Source organism: Branchiostoma belcheri, unplaced genomic scaffold, assembly GCF_001625305.1.
Source record: "Branchiostoma belcheri isolate BF01 breed outbred unplaced genomic scaffold, Haploidv18h27 scaffold53, whole genome shotgun sequence".
In the NCBI taxonomy this organism is placed as follows: Eukaryota; Metazoa; Chordata; class Leptocardii; order Amphioxiformes; family Branchiostomatidae; genus Branchiostoma; species Branchiostoma belcheri.
Genome location: NW_017804165.1, coordinates 1573099 through 1598641, shown reverse-complemented (window position 1 = coordinate 1598641; position 25543 = coordinate 1573099). Strand labels below are relative to the sequence as shown.

Genomic DNA, 25543 nt, shown 5'->3' with positions numbered 1-25543 from the left:
AAAGACTGACTACGGCTATATCATGTGCGCTTTAGCGTTCGGTTCGCCGTCGGACATGTTGATGATAAGGCGTTCGGACGTTCGAACGGACGCTAACGTCGCCGTTCGGACATCCGAACAGCCCTTACCTAATATGTACACACCCAAAAAAGGGCTTAGACGAGTAGGACCAATCAGCGCGCTCGTTCAAAATCTGAACGAATATTTAGACTCCAGACGCTACATATGTGTGCAAGTCCAGACCCAGTTATAGAGTTTGCGAATATACTACTGGGGATGGTACCCAGGCTATTGGACACAGTGACCATTTGGTCTTTTTTTTTCAGTAAAACAACATCTGTTTTTCCTTGTCATTTCAATGCCTTGTACACAAGTAACGTTCAGTTAGTCAGTTTTGTGTCAAGTACCATCTGTTCTTTTGTTTCGAAAGCAAAAATTGATCAACAAATTCTTCATTTGCATTGGGACACAGTTCTGTCTCAGAAGGTTACAACAGAGGCTAATCTCAGTAACAGTTACAGTATTAACTGAAGGTCGTTTAATTTGAAGGTCATCTCACACTCCCAAGGACTGCTGGTAAAACAAGTCTGGGTGAACCATTCATGAATGATTGAATCATTGAGAGGGGTTATATGGAAGGGTTGGACATAATCAAGGTGTATAAAGTCAAACAAAACAACACAATTAAACAGTAATTAGTTAAGTACTGACATATCACAAAAAAAAAAAAAAAATTCCAAAGTCAGGACCATTCAAACCATCCTTAGAAAATGGTACCAGCCACTCACTTGCTTCATAATTCAAAGTTTTATGGACTTGTCTACTGCAGGTAATATATCCACTCACTTGCTTCATAATTCAATATTTTATGGACTTGTCTGCTGCATGTAATATATCATGTGGCACGGCACGTATATACAGAAAGAATTTTGAGCCCTACATGCGAAACCATGTCACAGCCTTCAGGAAGGTTATTTTATGGACACAGACACTCTGCCAGGCAGTTGAACCATCATTCTATGTAAGCCTGACATTGCCAAAAGGTAACCCAACTGACTCTGACACTGGGAGGGTTATGTCGTTGGTTTGTTAGTATTATATATATATATACATATAGTAACCTACAGTTTACTGCTATTCTTTCCATGACTTCAATTACCACTTATCTATTGTAGGTAATGAACCCTCATACACAGACCTAGTGACTATACCAGCTATACAGTGAAACAGCCAAGGCCTTGGTGCATAAGGGAAACATTGAAATATCCCTACTTGCTGGGAGAGGGGACAGGGTATATCCTAAATCCTGTTACAGAAACAGCAAGGATAATCATGCCTTTGTCCCACTATGCATGAAGGGAACCAAATAACAGCGATCTGTTGAATATTACGTGTACATACATTGACGATTATTATCAGCTACCAGCAAATATAGCCAACATTACATGTAAACAATGCAAGTACGTAACTATACATGCACACAACACATAAAATGTAATCAAAACACAATTACAGTGTTTGATGTGGTCACAAGTGCAAATGTTGCACCATAACTGTGGCGTTTAAAGAGCTTCAAACATACAATACCAGCACACTACGTACATGTATACCCTCATGTATAACCAAGGAGGTTCCTACCCTGTATCCTGTCCTGTTGTTCTTCCACATTGTAATGCTGGATCAGAGGTATCAATAAAACAACTGCCCAACAGGATTCGTTACTCAAACAAATATTTTCCAAATGCCCAAAACAAGGTTTTGCCAGGTTAATGAATGTGTGCCTTTTCCCCGTGCACGATGGCTGAACTGTTCTCCAGTAGAGACCTGTTCCACCACATGCGTACAGCCTGTCAGCCTGCCCCAGTAATGACCTATCTGAACCGGCAGGACGACTCCCTGCACATGAATATGTTCATGAGCAGAATCTATATCTAATGGTCCTTGAACTTTGACCACCAGGCAAGGTCACAGGTTCTACATCACATGTGTTGGGTTCAACATTGGGATGTTGTGTATCCTGTTCAAAGTACACGCTATACGTATACCCTGAACTTTACAGTCATATGAGGACATGGAGATTGGAACATTCTCTGGAAACTTTGCTCATATCCTGTCTGGAAAGGATTCCATTTGTAGCACTTTTTTTAACGACAAAATACATTTTTACCATGGGGACCACTAAACTATATTGTTACTGATGGCATTTAGTGGTTCCCGTGGTAAGAATTTATTGGTAAGTGCTACGAATGGTATCCTTTGCAGATAAACTATATTGTTACTGATGGTATTTACCTGCCATGGAGTTTCCCAGACCAATAACAGAATGGGACAATTCATTGGGAACTCTAATGCCTGAATATTCAGCTGAGTATTCGAACAGTTCTCTATTACATCAACATAACAAACGGGCTACTTCGTATTACACAGTAAGTTGATTTTTCAAAACATATCTTGTGCTAATTCTGAGACTGCTTCAAAGATGTACATTAAATCTTAAAATATATTTTTAATTTTCAAAACAAATTGACGGTGATTTCTCATCTATCTCTCTCCTCCACGTACCAAATTTGTATACTGTGAGCAATGAGAATGGAACAGTCACAAGCAAACAGATAAAGCAGTAATACAATGCTTTTAATTTCATTCTGAAGTTATATCATTTCTTCTGAGTAATCAGTTTTCATAAGCTTTTTAAAAATTTTTCAATACAATATGGCTTCATGTCAGGGTATACCATGGTTAGTGCAAGCTTGATTTTCAGAAGTTTGCCAAGGACCTAACCCATGTTCTCCAAAACTTAAATAGCTTGCTCAAGATCAATGACATGTGGCCAGCTGTGAGCCATAACAGTTACATCTTTTATACCCACAGATCTGTGACAGAAACCAGTTGTGAAACCAGGATTTGTATTCCCTTTCTTATTACATACACCAGACCCTCTAATTTACTGTGATAATGTCAAAGTTTCTGAGGCCAAGGAAAAAAACCGTTGTGTTTCCTGTTTAAGTCCCGAAAAAATTGTCAGATCATGGAGCTAGCAAAGGTCAATCAGCTTGAAAAATTTATATCCCTACCAGGAATTGACATAAAAAAGGCCAGGGTCGACAGTTTTTTCTAGGGTCGGTCAAGAAACAGGAAACACAACTTTTTTTCCAAGACCTGAGAAAGGCTCAACTATATGTAAGAGCATTCAAAACTTTGCTAAACAAAAGAACAAACCTCTCACCTTATGTGCATATGGGTTATACTCCCGAATGCGTGTCCGCAGAGTATTAATGTTGATGTGGTAGATATCAGTCATGGAGAGACTTGGTCCACCAGACAAAGTGCTCAAAGGTCAAACTCTCACTTGTGCTGCGAAGTCAGGAGGTCCTAACTTCCTAACACTGCAAGGAAATAAGATAAATCTACATATTAGCATTTGCCTTGTGATTGATGATGAAACTGATCTCCTAGAAACTTGGTAATACCCATGGAACATGCTGCACTGCATCTGTTGATAAACTTATACATAAACAGTGACATCTACGGCAAAAGTGTCTGCTCCTGAAATATGAAAAATCATTTTTATGAGAGAAGAGTCCATTCCAAGTCATGATTATGACAATTTTTCTACAATATATTCGTCTTTATTAACTCTCTGACAAGGATGTGAACTTGTCAGCAGATTTATCATAGTCTGGGTGCCCTCCTCCGTAGTTTCCGTCGGCTCCCTAATGTCAATGGCTACCACGGCTAGATTTATTAAAATCAGTATCTCAGAATCCCCCTTTTTCACCCTCTGACAGAGGAACAACTGGCAGATGAACCAATGCAGATGAACTGCTGCATGACTGGTTCACATAATCACCTGACGACCTGCATTGTTTAGTGTGTTTCAACTTGTTCAACCGGTTCATATACCAAATGGCCTGGAGGCAGGTGCACACAAAACATGCCTTAATCACAAGCACGCGGTGACTGGAGGGTGCAATGGACAACATCTTATCACCTTAAGAAGAATCTACATCTTTACATTGCTCTATGTACTTACTGAAAAACAAGACAATGTATTACAAGTCACATCTACCAAATTTGAAAGTCAACCTCTGTCTCTCAACTAGGTCTTTAATGGTTATGTTTAATGTTGATACCAAAGTCAGAAAAATTATAGATTCTTACTATCTTGTACTATAAGTATAACTAGTTCCTTTGCCAGTGGATATATATGGATAGTGTAGTTTCAACATGCAGCAAGCAGGCTTTACAGGTGTTAAACATTGTATGACACGGAATATAATGGATATGACAAGTTAACAACAACCATTCCCTTGATGGCCTACTTTTCTAATCCCTGATTACAAAACAGAAAACTCCCTAAAAATCACTGCAGAGCTGCTGCCTTTTCCACAAAGTTATAATCCAACAAGTCATCACAAGTTCATAGAACTTCATGATGTCAAAGACAAGTGTCTGACACAGGTGCAAAAGTAGCTTGAGCAGAGATCCTAACCTTACCTGGGCGTGGGACTCTCATTCACTCAAGACGCAGTCAAGAACAATGTGGAGATGGAGGCCAACTGGACCGGTTGGTTGACAGATTGGGATCTATGATAATTACCCATCACATCCCGAGGGACCCAGAAACAAAGACTTCCCACTGTCACATGATCTATGGCTGCCCTAAAGGGAGAGGGAACTTAGGAGGATGTGGAAGCACCAGTAAAGCACAGGCTGAAGCAAAGCACAACACTCTTCTGATGTGTATTGGTACAACATACCTGGATTATCAATATGTACAATGGGAATGCCACAGAATTGTGTTTTTTTTTTTTACATATTCCAGAGACACTATCCTAATGGCTTTGAAGGTGAATATATGCTGGCAAATGCTCCAAAAGTCACTGACAAATGATGAAATTTTCAGAATCTCTCAGTCTCCTTTGGACCCAATATTCAAAGCAGATCTAAGATGTACAAGACTAGCAACATTACCAGGCTACTTCAAAAAAGTCATACTTAAGTCAGCTGCCGACCATCACATTCACAGTCTCCAAGGCAACAAGGCCAATATTCCGTCCTACACACCTGGTCCCACAATAAAAACCCTGGGACAAAACAAGGCCTCAGCCATTCAGTACTGATGGGTCAACTCCTATTGAGTCTTGTTGTGTAGGTGTTTCTACTGCCAAGGGGGACAGCTGGTCCTGCTGTGGAACCTGCTCTGTCAATACTAAAGGCTTTGTCTTTTCGCACATTGTTCCTGCTGAAAAAAAAGACTGTTCCTGCTGGAAAAAGACAGTATAGTGCACACGCTGGGTAAGTACTGACTATCAGTAAGAGTCTGGCTGAGGCAAGTCATGGGAATGTACATTGGCCATTCAAAGAAGAAAATAAAATTGACGCTAAATTTGAAAAAAAAAGAGTAGTTCCACTTTAGTCCACATACTTAATGGACTTTTTTGCTGTTTTATCAAAGGCAATACATTTTCAAACCATTAGAATAACTTTGCTCTCCTGTATGATACACATCCATGGAAAAAGGCACCATGAATTGAGTAGAATTGAGCAAATCGTACACTTATAAATCAAGTTCAGTTGTGGACAACTGCTCATAATCTGACATTTTGAGCTGCAGTCTTAGGTACACTGTACATGAGTGCATTTCAGCAAGACTGTACTAATCATTAAAGGTCATCTCCTCCTCCTATCTGTGCATCTTGTTTCCTCTTTGGATAGATGTTACAGGTGGTTCCAAAGGTACATCCCCAGATAAACATATCAATTGACATCTAACTCACTCAGGGGTAATTTGCAGGCAGCTGCTAAACACCCCCAAAACAACTGGACATAAATCTGCCCTGTTTACAGTTGTGTGAACACCTCAGTGTGAATAGCTGGTGGGGGGCATGATAATTACCAGGACAAGTCTGCCAGCATTCAGCCACCAAATGCAATCTCCAAGCAGATGTCAGGTAGAAAACTGAAACATTTTCAGCCTTTTTGACAGGCCACTACCCCAACTGAGGGTGTAAAATTCTGAAGTTACAACCACGTTTCAAGTTTAGGAGCAATACACACCTATGTGCTTCACATTCAAGTCTCCAACATAAGCCGTATAACCTCAAGATCTTAGCCAGCAAAAAGATCTGAAGATGTGGACATATCATGCTGGATAAAGTGTTTTCATGGTACAATGTTACTGATAATGCAGACTCATTGAACAATGGTTCACATACAATGTATGACATGTCACCAGCAATTATAGCAGATTGGGGGTAGTCTGGTGCCATGTATGAATAATATATGATATGTCACAGTCAATCACAACAGATAGGAAACGTAGCAAGCTAGCAAGCTGCCAGGTACAGCCTTAGGCCACACCAATTTAATTTCTTGGTTAACGGATTTTTCCAGAAAAATAATGGAGCGGGCGGGCGAAAAAAAATAAAAAATAAAAACAGGCCTAGGCATCCTATTATGGCCCAAATGGTACGAAAGGAGCCATGAAGTCAACACACCAGGCTGGTTCAAAATTTAAACAATGAATTTTGAACTTTTAATGATACCATTGCATTGAAAGATGGAATAACTGTAACAAGTAGGATGAAAAGGACTGTTTTCAACTGTTTAGGGCAAAATATGAGCATTTTGCAGTTGATTCTGAATTTTTATTTTTATTTGCAAATCAGAAAAAAATGAAGAGGCGAATCCGTTAACCAAGAAATTAAATTGGTGTGGCCTTAGTCTAATGGATTCATTAGTAACCACAGTTAATTACAAAAGTGGTAGTTTTTAACATGAAACTATTTGGATTCCTGTAAATGTTATGGCTGCTTTCTTCATTGAAATACAATTTGTTAGGATACAGGATGTAAGAAAGGCATAACAAGCACATACATTCTCAAGAATTTTTCTGCAAAATAAAATGTGGTTCTATCCAGGTGGTATATAAGCCTTTTCTTACATCTGTCCAGTCCATTAACTTTTCATTTCTCAACTCTCAGCAGGTGGCATCATGCAATTCTCTGCCCACCTTTCAAGGCTGACTTCATACAATAGTGCTTTCAATACACCAACCTAGTTATCATGAATTTTCTATCAAAAAGTCACGTTTCTATCCACTATATTAGACCATTAAAGTCAAAATCTCAAATCCGCAATGAAGAGCAAGATCAAAGAAATCAAAGTGTAGCACCTTACTTAATAAAAGCACCAAAAATGTCCAAGTCCAAGTCAGACCGTCCTGCAAATCATTCAGAAAAGTACAAAAGTACATGTATATAGCTGTCTGAAAAAATCGTTAGAGCACTACAGTGTAAAGGGTGTGCTTTAGAAGGTTAGATCTGATCTGTACAAGCATGTGATTGTGAAGTAAGCCAGCATGTGGCTGTTAATCCCTGATGTTTACTCAACACAGGGTCACAGCCAACATCCTGGACTTGGAGGAATGTCTGGTTATCTGATGCAGAATGCATATGTAACTTTATCTGAGGGTCCCATGAATCATCTCAAAATTCAAGCAGTAACTAAATATTCATAATATTCAGACCAATCTGTAGCCTGGTTACCAAACCTATTAAATCTCCAGAGTCCTACATCCTCTCCACAAATATAGAGAGGATGTAGGACTCGGGAGCTATAATAGGTTTGGTAACCTGGCTAACCAATCTGACAGTCTCCAGCTTCTCCTGTTCCAGTCCACACAAACCCAGCCTCCACCCTTTTCACCAGTACTGACCATGTGACGTAACAACAAACCATCCCACTTTCTACCATTCACAGGAAAAATAGCAAGAAAACCAACACCTTTTTCACCCATCCCTTGCAAATTGGCAGTACTGTTCAGGGCATGCAATTTTGTTGATACATGTGCAACTCTATAGCTCTCATTCTCAATAGCTTTCTCCATATAAGCATGTTGTTTTTATCAACAAGATGGTAGTGGTGAGGCTGCATTGCACTACTACTATCTATCAAAAAAGCATCTTGCTAAATACTTCACTCTGATGTCGGCCACCTTACCTTTACACTAAGTTACAGCACTTTGAATCACGTGTATGTAGCAACTTACTTATAATTAGTCCCTAAGTAGAGTCAAATAAGTAACACTAGTTTGGTATCAAAGCAGACAATGTGACATGGCACTTACCTTGCTTGCAACACAATGATCAGGCTGGAGCCTCAGCACATTCATTCGATGCTGCATCTTTTCAAAAGCCAGCCTAAATGCCAATCATAACATCAATTTTGAATCATCTAATGAGAATCAAGAAAACCTTAACAAGACAGATGGGCTATCAGAAAGATTGCATGCCAGCGCCTGTATGATTACAATTGGGATTCAACCCGACAAATAAAGAAATATGGTCGGCCTCATCAGTCATTCCCAGCAAGGTAGGTGCCAACAGCGCCAGCGCCTTTATGTTACAGGGAATGGCATGCAAAGACATGACAGGCTCATGCAGAGAATGGTTATAACGGTATAAGCAACGGCTTGTCAGCCAGACATTATGAGTGCCTGAATTGTAAAGACCTACGTGATTAAAAATTAAATTATACGATGGCAGATATTATATAACTGGTTCATACAATGAGCCATATTAATATGTTTTTCAACTTTACAAATTATCTTACCTTACAGACTCTTCACAGAAACTATCCCTTCTGAACAATCCTTCCACATCACATCAGCTACATATGGTTGGTACTTCATAATGAAAGCATAGAATAATGATCATTGCAATCTCATAGTCCCTTAGGAGTTCAACACTGATTGTGCAAACAAGGTCCACCAGAAGAAATATACACATGGTGTCATCAGATCAATAGAGAGACAGGGATATTTGCTACCTGAAATCCTATACATGTCACTGACGCTAACCTTCAATCTCCAACGCACAATAACCTGCTGTTCAGTGTGGCTCACACATAATTTCCTTCCTTCTGGAATACATCTAACAATCCTTGTCTGATCTCAACAACTTGAACTGGTCTGACAGGTTGTCCCCATTACATCATCCCCCATTCTTTTATTTCCAACTCCCCGTGGACCAGGGTCCATCTCAGTAATTCATCAGGAGACTCATATCAACCTTTATCAGTGGTAATGTCGTCTCGATTATTACATGATAGCGAACAATATACCTTAGCTGGGGAAGAGCCGTTTGATTTTCAAAAATTCACGGGACCAGTGCCCTTGACATCTAGCGTAAATGTCATGGATGCTATTGAAATTTAGGTGTTACGACGTTAAAAAATACAGTACATTATGAATGTGTTGCATCGAAATCCAGCTACATTTTAAAAATGTTGAGGATAATAATTGTGACAATCAAAAGCAAGCAGATCTTACCTGTTACTACAGCTATCCTTCTGCCATACACATATGTGAGTCCACCTAAAAATATCTACTGGTATTCTTCAAGCTACCATGAGGTAGATATGGTTTTGCTGCTTTGATATGTACCTACATGTTCACCTGACAGATGTCGGTACAAACTGACCTACCTCAGGAAAATATTGATACATGCTGGTACATCCAATCAATACCCTGAGGTCGCATACCCAGACTTGTAATTACAAAGGCTCCAAACATCAAAGTATTCTGTTTCTTTATCTGGGCCACCTGTTCAACACAATTCAATCTGGCTGTTTCATTTGTCTGCAGCCTGTGGCCTTTCTAATAAATAACTCAAAGTTATATAATCATCAACAAGAGCTAGCCTAGACTAGTATACATGTAAAACAATGCCAGGCAGTGTAGACACTATGACCTTACAAGACCAATAATCCCACCTTGTCCAAGAGATGTCATTCTGTTGTTCGGAATTGTGGACGATGTCCTACATGTTGCTTTTCCCCTTTACCTGATGTGATATCCCCGTAAGTAGCACCTTGGGACCAGAAACAACTTGATGATGGGAGAAAGGTATGGGTCCTGTCATAGGAGAAGGCTATAACCCATTCATTTCTGTTAAAATGTGGACAGAAGTAAGCTAATGCTCAGGTAAAGGCACTGGTTTGCTGTATGGTTGCTATATGGTATCAACTCCTGCTAGTCATAGTCTTGTGATATCTCCAGACTCTAGACCTATGTTCTTTTTGAGGTACCTCTGTGTCTGAAATTCAGGAATTCTCAATAAGAAATTTCACAGAGAGGACATGCATAGTATCCACTGATGCTTCCTCTGAACACAACATCCTGACTGACAAATGACAACCATGGAACAGCCAGAGGGTAATCTACACAGCATACCTCATCATCATTACCAGGGAACACAGTGCCAAGCAATACTGCCTCACTCAAAGGAAGACGAATGCATACCTCTCTACGAGGACACATCCTTTACAAGATGTTACAGCCGTTCAGGCAGTGCATCATACATCATCCATCCTATGATTTATCGATGAATTTTTCACCTGCAGGCAACTGAGATGATTTGTGACCACTCAGATGCCTGGTAAATTACTTCCTTCCTTCTCTGCTCATACAAGACTGAAAAAGATGTTATCAGTTAGCATCAGTTCATTTAAGGTATCTCCTGATATTGTAGTTCCATTTCAAGTTCTCTAGTTTCCAATGTCTTCCCATTTGTCTTCCTATCCTCTGCTCCAATAATGGGTACTGTTGCTTTCCATCATATCAATCACGCCATGAGAAAGGCCATGAAAATGGAGGTTAACGTCGAATGTGCAATGTACGGACTTACACGACAGGTTGGGACGACAGGTGGGAAGATTTATGACTTCGACCTAGATGTGTATTGATTGGTACAGGAGTAAACTGCCCCTGCAGATCTGCCAAAGCCCAGACCTCAATATCCACTCAATCTAATGCACAGTTGACAGGAGATATACTGTAGTTGGAGGAGGGAGTAGATCTACCCAGGACCAATTGATTCGGCAAGGCAACTTCAGAGGACTTGTAAGTTCTGATGAAAACTATACACACTGCAATTACCTCATGTGCACCAGATAAAGGTGAATAATATTGCCTTTGGTTGCTGGTGCAATGTGCCTCGTCAATCATATGTAGCTTTAGTTATAAAACCTGTGTAATGTATTTAGCTCTTTTGAACCTCGGTAAAGGAAGATTTACCATTGAGTTGTGTCCTATTACCTGTTTGTGTTGCGATGTCAATACACCTCATTAAAATGACAGCCTTGGCCTGCAGATCAAAGGAAATATTTATAGACGATCTCCCAGGCATAGCAAATGGGTCAGGGCTGAATCAACCAATCAGAGGTCAGATAGGACTAAGGATGTGAGTGAACCATGTTACCAGCTAATGTGTATGTAATATGTGTGGAATATATATCATTACTACATGTATCAGAAAGATACCCACATTTCATCTAATACATCATCTGATACAATGTTTTTTTACAGTCTCTATAACACATAGTGACCTTGAATTAGTCCCATTTATGCATACATTTGCAGAAATGCCAACAACACTGTTTCTTGGCCATTACTTGTGATGAATCTTGGGAGACGTCCACATATTACTCAAAGTGCTTTTACAGCACACAGGGTACCTGCCATCTCTGAGACTGGCAATCTGAGCTAAGCTGGCTGGCGCCACGGCTGTCATCTTCATCTAAGTACCACATGATTCACAGGGGCAAATTTCTCTCTATTTTTTCAACATGCATTTTCTCCCCAAACATGAATGTACCTGTTTTAGTCTTGAGAGTCACACAAACTGATTGCCTTCCCCAGTCTTGTTTTGCAAACATTTACTAGCAACTTGCATTTTGATGTGTATAAGTGCTACATGAATAACATTGACATACAAATGTACGTGTGTACTGTACAGAATCTTGCTAACTCAATGATAGCACTATCATGATCACAAACGCAACTTTAGACCAAAGCCAATGCAAAATTTTTCCAGCTGATTAGGAAGACCCTTACAAAGATCACCTTCCATCACTAGGTGCATCACGTTTAATTTTGTGTCCCCTGGACTCTGAACAATGGATCATCCCCAATATCATATACCAATTCTCACTTCAATTGAGCATGCTGAAGTAACTGGAAGTGACTGGGTCAAGCCTACAGATGGATCTCTCTATCATTAGTCAACCTGACTGGAGTCCAGAGGAATAAGGCCTTCTAAAACTAATGTCATGTTTCTGAATACAGTTCTAAACATTGGTAATATGAAGACAGAAGCACAATATTACACATTGACTTCAAATACGGGGTATCATTTTTCTATTGCTAGAGAAAAAAGGAGATCATGTTGAAAAATGACTCTACAACATTTTCATAGTTAGATTGAAAATTCAATGTCCCTTCTTTGCTAGGCTAGTATAAGCAGGTTTTTGCCAAGGTTGGTCAGGTACCTGAAAACACAACATTTTTTTCCAAGGCCTGAGCTGGGCTTCAGCCTGGTAAATTTTAATCCCAGGAGCTGGGCAGAATCGATAAGGTAGGAGCTGGATCCTAACAAGAGTTGATGCCCAGGAAGGAGGCCTGGGAGCTAATTACATAAATCACCATCAGGAAAAGGTGGTGACCTTGTCAATTGTGTTAGGTCAGGACAAAGTGGGACATGATGTTTTTCTAAAATGGGTGTGGAAAACTATGACGACAAAAACCTTTCATCACTCCTATAAAAAGCATGAAGAGAGATTGAAAGCAACAAATACCAAATACTTGAATAAATATAACTCTGGAATACAATTGTTTATGTAATACTAGTTTTCCAGTTTGTCGAAGTCAAGTGGTTGACCAAAACCTACCACTGTATTTTTTTCTGTAATTAGTTACGCTCACGTAATAAATTACGCACCCAATTCACCAGGTGCTCAAATTTCGCAGTGGGACCACAGAGTGCATTACTGAATCAAAATCTGTATTGGAGTGATGATTTCATGGTGTAGAGGCCAGTGTGAAGAAATCCTACACACATACGTGTACAGGTAAAACCACTGCAAGTATTTCAGGAATCACGGCACCTGCTATCCCTCAACCAGTGATGCATTTGGCTGAGCCCACACCTGATCTGAATCAGCATGTGAGGCCCCATCCATCATGTGGGGGAGACACACTTGTTCTGCAGGGGTCAATGGAGCCCCTTGTCTCAGCTGACGTTGTCATCCCCATCTAGGTCGGCTCTTCCATTTTACATGCAGGGGGGGGGGCTTCGACATAGCATTTTGACCTGGTTTACATGGAGGGCGAGCTGCTGATTGTATGCCTGCGCTAGAGGTAATGTTCGAAAAATTGCGTACAAAAATTGTGTATGCAAATTGGGGCTGGTTTACAAGGAGGGAAAACCTTTGCATTCGCAAGGATTCTGCCCGTGTGTAAACCGGGTCTTTGTTGTGGCCCGGATAATCACACAAGTTCAGCAGGGTGCAGGGATATCTTTAACTGGCCCCATCTGTAACAAATCCTGACTACAATTTAAACGGCCTTTATGTACGGATTTACCATAAGACACCCTTAGTCCCCTGCATTTGAAGTGCATTTCATTTTGACCATGTATCATCTTATTGAGTCAGACTTAGAAAAAATGTTTGACTTTTAGTGGTAATTGAAAGCAAAATCAGCGTCACGAACCATGATTAACGAAACATAATATGGATATGGATAATATGTAAAGTATCTCTGTGGTGGCTGCCATGCAGGCACTTGATTGTATACAGAGTTATTTTTGGAACCAATTGCAATTTCTACCAGGAGGTCTCTGTTATTTGTGGCTATATACATGTATACCTATACATACAGGTAATATTATATCTTTCCTAATATCTGTTTTCTAAATTTTATCCTTTCAAAACAGTCCTAAATACTGAGAATAGCTAAGTAACAGATATACCATGAGTGGTTATAAATTCATCAAGTTACACACCAGTCAAATACATCTTGTATTTTCCATCTAAGATGCTTTTTCCATCTATGGAAGTAAAAAAAGTGTTTCTGGTACACCCCTTCACTCCCCTACGAATGAATGACTGAACCCTCCCAGCCCCACCCTTCCCTGCACCTGTACCCTACCCAGCAACTGCAAACAAACCTGACCCTTTCTTGTACAAAGTACACACCCGTTTGTTTGGCCACAATACATTCTCAACACTGGTGATGATCTCCACCAGCACAGCTTTCAAACATCTCACCATTGAAAAAAATAATTGACGTAGCTCATTTGTCTTCCATGAAGCAACTTGACTTAATTCTAACTCAAACGTATATGACGTTAATAGTTTTTAGACCACTTGAGGAATTGCATTTGCATTTGTTAGTCAGGGTTTTGCTGTGTGGAGTGTTTACTTAGTGCATCCATTCACCTGTGCTAAACAATGCGTTCAAATGGTCTTTGTGAACTGGTCAACCAAGACAGGGTCAAACACACCCAACTGACCACTGGTAAAACTAAAATAATCCTATATCCCATACAAACCTACATTTTGAATCTTTCCTTTATAGATAAGAGCAAAAGCAGACATGTGCCTTGTCAGCATTGTAACCCAAGGATAGGGAAAATTGGACAGAAAAAATTGTTTCTGAATTGACCATTCTTACAAAATGACCCCTGGATCTGGTTACATAGTACAGGTGGAATCAATGAGGTTGGTAAAATACAGTCTAAGTGTAAAGGCAATTAATGATTCATTCTTCATTGTGAAGAAAATAAAACACTTTTGTCTACATGAAGGTGACTAAATGAACTAATCATCATTCTACAACAGTGATGAAGTACAGAAGTTCTTCATCTGAATGAAGTACTAGTACATGAAGAAGTGACCACCTACGCTTCACCTTTTGTCAGGTAACTGATAACACGTGTGTTTACCCCTGTGCCTACATTATCTCACCAGATCAACCACAACAGTTTCTTTCTAGAAGCACAGGAGTCACAGTAGGTCACAGTTACACACCACACAATCAAAACCAGCCCCAGTTGCCTGAAGTACATTTGCTCACCTCTGAACCTTGATGGTTTCCCTCCTGCCACACAAACTCTCAGTAATGGTTCTGCCCTTCCTGCCTGTTCAAAGGCTGGCTGAAAACTGGGTCATTTCCACCATGCTGGGGACAAATACCTCTGGCACTGCCCCTTGGGTAAATATTTGCAGTGGACTTTGTGCCTGTTGGTCCAGTCAAGGTCCATCCTGTAAACAATTCCCTACCTGTGGCCTAAATTCCGAACATCCTCAGGAATCAGTTTGCAGGCATCGGTTTGCATGAGTCAGTTTTGCAGGCCATCTGAGGAGGCTACTCTCCCCAATAATGGTTACAGTCAATTCCAGGATCAGTTTTCAGCCACTAGATCAGGTAGCATGACTCAGAAACCACTGCAGCCTCCTTTGGTTTATCTGTAAATTTATCTTGGCATATTATCTCAAGCTTGGAAAACATCTGCTATTCTAGGCCCCAGGGTGTTACTGGATTAAAGACTGGATAGTCTCAAACATTGGACGTTTTTTTCACCATTGATATACATACTATAGAGAGACTGTTAATGATTATAATCTGCACATCCTTGAACTGTCTACAAAAATGAGCGTCACACCTAGTCTTCAGCTCTAAATAAGTTCTAACAAAACAGCAACCTCCACAAACCACTTACAACTCTAATCCACTTTATTTGGGTCAAGGTCAACAGTGTCCCTAAAATATGGGCTCAATTTTTCGGCCATGTAAATCTAATTTCATGGCAAATCAAGAGCATTCCCAGTGGTCGGAAGCTAATGTATTAAACCTACATGAGCACATACAGATTTCATTGTTTCCAAGGAACTGAAGCATTCAACATGTAAATAGCATCTACCTCCATGTGCAACAGTTTTACATGCTCCTGATGCTCCATTTCAAAAGTGCCACCTAGCTTTCACACCGGTATTGCATATAATGCTGCTTATGATGGAGCCACCTACTAATGGGCCCTCCCAAGCAAGCTTAGGGACAATCTTTACTTAGCTGGAGGCCAGTCTTTTTAGCCTGTGGCAAAGAAAGGGATAGGAGGGATAAATGTTCCCAAATACTGCATCTGGAGATGTCGACACGTGGCTTTTTAAAATGTCAGCCTGGATGATTTCTCACCTGAACAGTGTGAGTAGGTGTTCATCATCATCATCTCCGTTACTGCCTAGCCCTACCATGTAGGATTATTGGCAGTCGTTACGCATTGATTAGTTACAATTGTGACCCAGTACATAAAAACAAAGGTAAAACAAGGATAAATGAGAAGGGAACATAAGACAACTGATTTTGTGTGTGCTAAAGACGGGACAAGTGCATTAGTGCGTTAGTAATATTTACATATATACAAGACATGATGGGGTGGCTCAATGCAGCAGGGTCCTCGCCAGTTCAGATTTGAACTGGGCAAGAGACCCCGCCTCCGCCGCACCAGGTTCAAGTTCATTCCATTCCCTGATGGTGCGGGGGAAGAACGAGAGCCTGTAGAAGTTGGTTCTGCTCGCGATGGCCTGCCGTGGTGCTGAAATGCCATGGATAGATCAACTCATATTTAGGACAGTTTAGTTTTGGCTGCACAATCAATATTCAGGGTAGCTAAATGTAACATCAAGTATATACTTAGCCTGGTTACCAAACCTAGTACAGCTCCCGCCCGAGTCCTAAATCTGGAGAGAATGTAGGACTCGGAAGCTATAATAGGTATGGTAACCAGGCTAGTACATACTGTACACAGATACAGGTGCAAATAGAGTGGTACATGTACATTTGACAAAGTAACATGTTTTCTTCAATGATGACAGAAACATGAAGTACTAGTTACCAGACTCAAGGCATCTTAGCCTGGTTACCAAACCTATTATAGCTCCCGAGTCCTACGTCCTCTCTACAAATAGAGGGGGCTATAATAGGTTTGGTAACAAGACTAGGCATCCAATGCCTAGAACCCGTGGTGCTGATTTCAATATCCATACAAATTTGTTTTCATCTTTTCTCAGTGCTGAATTTTTAGACTAATATGACCTGATTCTGTCCATCAGATGATGTCATACTCCATCTCACATAAGTAACTTCTGTTCTGGGTATTAAAAGATCAATTTAAGATACACACACAAGTGAACATCTTCAATGAGACAAATATCAAAGCCTCATGCAGCCCCCACACACAGATCTCCTGACTGAGTGCATGGTCCCCTAGGCCACATGTGTGCTAATGTCACAGGGTCTTACGTGACTTGTCTATCAATTTTCCATGCTGACAGGTATGGGTCAACATTATTTACCCTGCCCTTAAATAACAGCTTCCTTATCTCTCACTTTGAAGACACTTATGGACTTTGGTTAGGGACTGCGTCTGCCTGAGCTCATTGAAGTTATAGATATTTTCTTATCTATACTTCATCATTTGTGAATTATAACTCTTACATGTATGTTATGACTTTACAGATCAACTTCCGCTGGTGTTTAAAAATCACCTGCTTACCTTGCATGTCACAAAATGCAAATTAGCTTCCGTGCCTCGGTCACTCCGTGTAAATATGATCTTCAAAACCTATTTAATAATGCACTGTAATCAACATGAATGCCAGTATACAAAAACAGAGAAGGTTATCATCTAAATTAATCAATAACCCAGGGCTTCAAGTACCCACCTGCAGCCTGCCATTTGCAGATAAAAATATAAAGGTGGTGTGCCAAAGCCACATGTCCCTAGTAGCTTGTGTAAATAATTCTACAATTCACAAAATTTTCTTAATTGTATGTTGAGTTTTTTTTACTTTTTAATTACTGGCTAACAGATATGTGGAGATATATGTGAAGAACAGATATTACCAAGCTTCCCTGGGTTATCTACAACTGCTATAATATTTAGGGTCCATAAAAATTGCATACAGTTATTTTCACAGAATTCTACATCTTTGAATGCTGGTTCCTTCCTTTACTTTGTAGCCTGAGTTACGAGTTAAAATAGCCAAGTCTGACCGTATATTTTAATCTGAATACATAATTCTTCAAGGCCTTGTTAGGCACTCAGATGGAAAGGATCACAATAATCTTGGAAAGGTCACAGTAGACATCATGGATGGCTAGATTCTGGGTTACAGCTAGAATAGCAGCTGAGGAGGGAGGGACAATGGCTGATTCAATAGCATTGTTCAAGGCTGTTAGAGCTGGGACACACAAGGTCACACAAACTAAAGAACATCATCAAGGGACCCCACATTTGATGCACAAATGGAATAACTCTGGTCGAAACAACAAAAAAAAGATGCCTCAGATTTCTTCCAGATGAAGTGATGACTAGCAAATCGTAACAAGAATGATCAGTACAAAAATCTGCAACTTTAAGGTCGACAATTGCTGATTATCACCTGGTGTTGGTGTATTTAAATCAAACTAATTCAAAGCTTAGGTATCCTTATTTGGACAACTTTAGTAAATGTCTCTGTGCCATGTCAGCATGTCTTCAACTCTACTGCACAATTCTTGTTTTCAGCCAACCTTGGAGAATGGTTAACTACAACTTGGATTGATCATTTGCTAGAATAGTAAAACAAAGAAGTCATACCCCATTACTTCTTCTGCCTTGTGTATTGTGACTATTGTTTCAGGGTAAATGTGCTGGAAAATCTAGTCAGATGAATATTCAGCATGCATGTAGTTATGATCGGCTACATTAACTGCACCCTGCAACAATGAAATTGTGCAGTTGGAAAAAAAAACGCTGACAGATAGCAGTAATCAACAACACACTACAAAAGTGGTTGACTCAGACTATATATAGTAATGTTATATATAGTCTGAATATACTATATTCACCCAAATGAATACAAGAAAGAAATGTAACAGCAGGAGCGGTCCTCTGTACTAGAGAAGCATAGAAATGAATGCTTTTTTCAGTGCTTTAATAGTACCCGGTATTGGTAGTACTACAAATACTATACTGTGGCTTGCCACACCTGCTGGATATTATCTCAAACCTCGAGATCAATACAGTAATGTTAATCACGACAGTGATAGCAAAATGCGCATACAAGTACAAAACTAAGTTTCCTGATAGATACTGCAGACATTAGCATGTGACTTGGAAGCTTTTCAGTTGAATATTTGCTTCAGTTTGAGTTTGAGTTTGTTGCAAATTGAGTTTATTTGATTTGAATCCAAAATGAGCATACATGGCATAGTTTCATCAAGGAGGTTTAAACCTCCGTGGTTTAATTATACCGGAGTTAGCATAGTTTGAGTCTTAGACTGATATGTCATCATTGACAATCTCAAGCTATTCCATTTTGAATGTGGAATTTACAATTTTATTTTAAGTCCTTTTTTATTAAAAAATACCACATGCTGCCGCTTGACCAATCAATTTATTCTAACTCCCCAATAAATAAAAACCCCTGGCCACGACTGGTAGCTGAGTCAACATTGTTGTAGCCCCAAATCATTTCAATAGTAGATTGAGCAAAAAAGCTATGATTTGGGTCACCATCCATACAGTCCTGTACTGAAGATGGTTAAAAGCAGGTAACGGAAGTACGTGTGGTGAGTGGCAGGCATTAGACAGAGAGAAGCACATTGCTTTAATGGACTGAACCCTGGCCGGCAAGACAAGTATTGATCTTAACATCACACAGCCTGGCATTCATCTGACTCAGGGCTGAATTACATGGAATGGCCAGAGGCAAATCTCATATGCATCAGGGATCTCCTGCATCCAATACCGCTATTGATTTTCAGGTCATTGAAATTCACCAGGCAAACTGGCATTTAGTGAACTACGTCCTTGTGATTTTATTACACCTACCACCAGCAACATTAAACCATGCATTATTGAACTGAATTCTGCGAAAAACTGTAAGGTATTTCTACATGCAGGTTGCAGAGTAATGTAATTATTCAGATGACTTTGAATACTGGTTCTCACCAAGTATTACTGCAGGATTTGTTTATGAAATTCTGGTCTTAATGATTTCCAATATATGCACTGTTGGCCTGGCCATCAGAGCCCTCTCACTCCTGTCATGGTAAGCAGCGCTTCAGCAGTCAAGAGGAGTCAATTCTTCTCAGGACTGATCCATTTTCACTGAAGCTAGCTGAAAAATAGAAACCATCCCCATGCAGACTTTGTGCCTTTGAGTTTGACACCTTGAAAAGGATGTACAATCAGTTTCAGAGATTTCCAGATAACATTTCCTGTTTTGACAAGATTCTATATATAACTAGAGTTCCCCGATCTCATACCTTCGCCAAATGATGTTAATCTTCATGACGGACAAATTATAGATTAGATTATTCCCCCCTGATTTAAGAAATAGGAACCTAATTTTCATTATTTATATCATTTTATCATAATCTCAACCAAAAAACAGTCTTATATTAACAAACAATGCATTCTAGCATTTCCTAATAAATTATGCAAATGAGATCCTGATTTGAATGAATTATGTTTAATGATGTTCACCTCAATTTAACTTTCAAATACCACAAATATGAAATTCCAGGCAGTTATCATTACATAATTACAAAATTTTCTCATTAGTTATGCAAATTAAGTCATTATTAACATAATCAATATCTTCCTGTGTTTCTCTCGTTGTCAATTACCAATGTCACAAGCTTCAATTGTCCTATCATGGAATGCAGTTGATTTATAGATTTTCCCCATAAATTATGCAAATTACATCCATATTTGCATAATTGTCACATAATTATATTAAGCATCACGTAAGCTACCTACATACCAAAAATCACGACGATCCGTCAACCGGTTCTTGAGTTATCCCCTTTTGAATACTTTCAAGAATATATCGCTGCAGTTCCAGAGCAAGCTGCTAGGGGGCCTAAACTCACGTCACTTCTTCCCCAGCACAAGAGCTACCTTCCATCTAAATTTCATCGCCATAGCATGTCTAGATCATATCAAAACCGGAAGTTCAGCTGCAGTACCATAACAAGCCGCTAGGGGGTCCAAAATCTAATCATTTTGAGGTCTCATCAAGACCTACCCACCTACCAAGTATCAAGACAATCCATTAAGGCCTTCTCAAGTTATCGTGTTGACAGACAGACAGACAGACAGACACACACACACATACACGAACGCCCCTGAAAACATAACCTTCTTGGCGAAGGTAAAAATAGAAACCATCCCCATGCAGACTTTGTGCCATTGACACCTTGAAAAGGATGTACAATCAGTTTCAGAGATTTCTAGATAACATTTCCTGCTTTGAGTTTGACAAGATTCTATCTATAAAAATAGAAACCATCCCCATGCAGACTTTGTGCCATTGACACCTTGAAAAGGATGTACAATCAGTTTCAGAGATTTCTAGCTAACATTTCCTGTTTTGATTCTATTTATAAACTCTACTCTAAAAAAATATCATGAATAACAAACAGACTTAGCACTAAAGAAATTTAACAATCTATTCAGAAACTACAATGCAGTGATAATTTTTTGTCTTTGCTTTGAGTCCATTTTTGCCTCAGCACTGCCTTCTATGAAGACTGCTCCCCCAGGTATCCAGGATCTGTTATGGCTGTCCTACAAAGAGCTCAGGGCTAATCTCACCACATGTTTGACCTTTGGTTTCCTGGGGGTCACGGCAATTGTCGTCACACAGGGGAGTCAAACCTCAGCGTAAACAATGAACACCCAGTCCTGACCTTGAAGTTGAACGACAGGAATGAACTGTTGTAACACATTCATCTGGTGAAAGGTGTTGATTTATGCCTGAACTGCTGTTCAATAGGGATAAAGAAAACAAAAGAGACCCTCCCATTCATGATCATGGCTTCTACTTAACCAGGTCACTTCTTTCACACATGGCTTTCACTTCATTACAGTCAAGGTGGAAATGTGATAGGCAGAGAAGAATTAAGAGGAAGAATTCTCAGAAAAATAAAATGGGTAGCAAGAAGTAGCAGTAGGAGGACATGCATTTCATCTTCAACCTTTCTATTAGATTCTACAAATAGCAAATATCTTTTCATTTCTTATTTCCTTTCAAATAATAAGAGCAATGGTTTGGATTGGAACAAAGAATCTTTTTTTCCGAATTGGGAAAAACTTTACACACAAAAAAACATACTTTTGTTACCACCTTCCTACTCCTAGTTGAAAATATGGCTGCCAGCAGTGACAACAATGGCCAACAACAGCGTGAATAATGATGCCAAAGTCCTAAGATGTGAGCTGACTTGTGCAAGAAAATGTTCCATGATATCATAAGAAGTTTAATGCAAAAAAAAAATCCATTGTTAACAACTAACAGAGCAACAAGGAAATTCTACCCTATTACCAACTTAATGAGAAAAAGGCTAAGTCCTTTGTGCAATGGCACACAATAGACTAACCTTACAGTACACAAAGGAGTCAAACCTGACCTAGAAAAATCAAGCCTCTTACAAAAGGAAAATCCAACAAGAGTGTAACCCAGTACAATGTGAATGCATCTTCTTGTGGTTGTTCAGAGTTGTAGGGTACCATTAGACTGAAGACTAGACCACTTTCAAAATCCCTTCTTGGTCTAGTGTTTCACTTCAGATAGCAGGAGTGTTCAGTTTCATTGATGTCAATGCCCTGGGACCCCCTGCCCTTTTCCAAACCACTGGCCTGTCACAATGAGACAAGAAATTTATTCTTCTAGGTACCTCAAAGCTTTTGTTGTTAATGGTTCCCACACTTTCCAGTGAATCTTGGTACCTTGCCCGGTATCGCTCCAGCAGATGTGTTCTCAGCATCACCCAGGGTGGGACATGTTATTTAATAAACCACCAGTCCAACCATTCATAGACATCATTATGCTTTCTCAAACAGATTCTACAACATATTATAATTTCCATTCATACATTGGTAATATACGCATTACCTAATAGCAACATTTCTGAGTGGAGGCTTTAAATTTTAATTGTTAATATATCATAGCAAAAGGGCACACCAGGCTACATAGGTAAAAACATTACATCATGCTAGCAAATGGATACAAATAATCGGTTTCTTCATGCAAATGGCTGTTCCACCCTTGACACATTTATAACCACTGAGGGAATATTCAAATGACTCTACTTCAACTCAAACCCATCCTTGCAATTATCCAAATAGCAATTCTATGACCCAAACTGTTACTTACATAATATCATATCCTCATTTTTATTTTCTCTCCAGAAACAAAATTAGATTTTGATCACAGGTCATGACATTGGTGTAGAATTGCTGGGCAGTATTTGGGCCGCCCCTGTAAATGTAAACTGGAATGTGTTTATTCTCCACAAATAGCGCGCTGGATAGCATTGACCCAGATAGTGGTGTTACAAATTAACTAACGGTGCAACACACTGTGATACACACTGAGGTGCAAATGCTGTCCCCACATTTCCATAAGACTACGGGATAACCCGTCCCGCGAGGACCGTTAGTTCTCCGGTAGGGTACTGTGTGCTTTATGCCGGTGATTTGGGAATACAATTCGGGGCACGACATACATAAATATGCGCATATGCACGAGCTCATGGGGCGCAGATTAGCAAATGGAGGATGAACACAAAACCTGAGGTCCGGCGGGGTCACCGCCCTGCCCGTAACCTCTCACAATTTCACACACCAAAGTGGGAAGTTCAACAGCGGCTTGATGGACCGTTATTTTACCTCAAGGTTCAGTCGGGGCATGACCGTGGGATTACGGGTTAGTTGAAGGCCTGAAGCGGGCCGTAAATATGGCCGTCACCGCGCAAAGTCAAGCGCGCGGCCTCAAGGTTGCTGGCCGGGCCGGGCGGTTCGGCAGAGGAGAGCGGCGCGGCACGGCGGCAGGCCCGGGAAACCACCGCCGCCCCACCGCCCGTCGGGCTACGGTAACGGTCGCGATACAAACGTACACACTTGTACAGTATCTCATACAACAGCTACTCACCAAGTTGGAGCGACCTTGCTGCTTCCACGACCACTGGCGGCCACAAATAGAGACCTGCATGCGCTGGGCGAGCGGGAGAGGAGCGCTGGCTGCCGCGATGTGTTGATGAGCGGTCAGGGGGATGGCGCTGAGGCTACTGAGGGGTATTCGGGCACTATCGTGAATAGCAATTATCTCCGCTTGATACCGGAGGGTATTGAGTGGGTCATTATGAGAACAATATTGCTGTCAAAGTTGGCATGTACCTTTATGAGTATGGTACTACCGATGGCGCAAAAATACAATTTATCAGAGGATAACGAGCATTAATGATTTCACAACGGCGTTCTTAAAACTCCTTCACTAGTCCTTTCATCGTGGCTCTGATGTTGGACCAGTGCACTTCTATGTGGGGGGAGGACGATAGAAAAATAGATATCTAAAGCGCCCTGTTAGAAAGGATGGAGAAAGTGAAATGTATGTTCATTTTTAGCCTATTTTTTCCGTCAAATTTCACTACAATACTTAGTCTGGTATAATTGGCCCCTCTCTTCCCAGGTGAGCATGGCGAGTATAGAATAACGGTTAACCATTGAAAGAATTTCGTCCGGGGTGAATCCGACCTACTCAAGTTTAAGGTTGCCTTCGGATCACCGAAATTATGAGAGTCCTTCAAACATGCAATAGTTGCAATGGATAGCGATGATAATGTATCTCTAGATTCAAAGTGATATGATATTTCATAACATCGAAGGTTGGAAAACAAAAGGCCTGGGCGGAGTGGATGAAGCTCCGCTTATCCCATCCCCTGAAGTACACTTATCGCTTGATGACAGCTGTGACCAAGCCTGTGTCCCCCGGGAGCCGATTTTGCAGTCACTAAACTTGGCATCCGAGATTTTCTCCCTTTAATAGACAGACAACTGTATCGCTTCTCACGTCGTCCCTTTTGGACATTGTTACAGACATTAATATTGCCTTATTACAAACATTTCGATTATGATTTAATAACTACGCAGGTATTCACTTGTTTCCTTTCTTTTCTTTCTTCATTGTTTGCCATATCAAAATCATATGATCAAGGATAATTCTCACAAGAGGTTCGTGATTTGATGAATTTACCGTCCAATATAATGCTCGTCACAAATATAACATTCATTACCTTGGTGAAAGTTTCAAGTGAGTGCAGGCGGCTAGCTAGACAAACTGACAGACCGACTAGCCTCCTTCGCAGTCTTGTTGGGCGTCGGCGTTTAAATTTTTTCTGTGCTCCAACGCGAATCCTTCTCTCCGCGGCAAAAACTCCCTCGCAGAAAAAATAACGCCGACGCCCAACAAGACTGCGAAGGAGGCTACAGACCGGCTGCGTCTCCCTTTATCGGATGACTGAATCGCGCTCCTACCAGCGGATCTTGCTTATCACCCACCTTAGCTTGTGAGGATCCGCAGCGCTCTGGAAGTGAGAGATCGTTTCTCTGTCTCCACAAGACTACTTTCGTTGCTGAAAATGCTATAAAATTGGCCAAATGGAGTAAATTATTAGGAGAGTTGGCAACCTCGTTTTTTCCGCAACCAAAGGAGGCAAGTGGAAACAATTTCACAGGCGCAACAGTGAGGTTGAAAAACATAACCTCCTTGCTTGGTAACAGTATGCCCTTCCCTTATATTCCGATAGATGACGTTGCGGTAGTTAACTGGTAATTCCTATCACTCTACTTCTGGTTATGCTTACCTT

General features: G+C 40.4%; 1 protein-coding gene across 3 annotated transcripts in view; it reads right to left on the bottom strand.

Annotated features, from left to right (window-relative positions):
* LOC109480926 (GREB1-like protein) overlaps positions 1-23937 on the bottom strand; it is a 47841-nt gene extending 23904 nt beyond the window's left edge. The window contains exons 1-2 of one of the 3 annotated variants that reach the window (XM_019783310.1): positions 23830-23937; positions 3227-3386 (exon numbers count right to left, since the gene is read on the bottom strand). In XM_019783310.1, coding sequence (XP_019638869.1) covers positions 3227-3301 — 75 coding nt within the window. In that variant the 5' untranslated portion in view covers positions 3302-3386; positions 23830-23937. Of the gene's footprint in view, positions 1-3226; positions 3387-4497; positions 4514-14920; positions 15039-23829 lie in introns of those variants that run through there. The other 2 variants (XM_019783311.1, XM_019783312.1) reach the window with 2 other exon arrangements.
* Positions 23938-25543: the final 1606 nt, after the last annotated feature.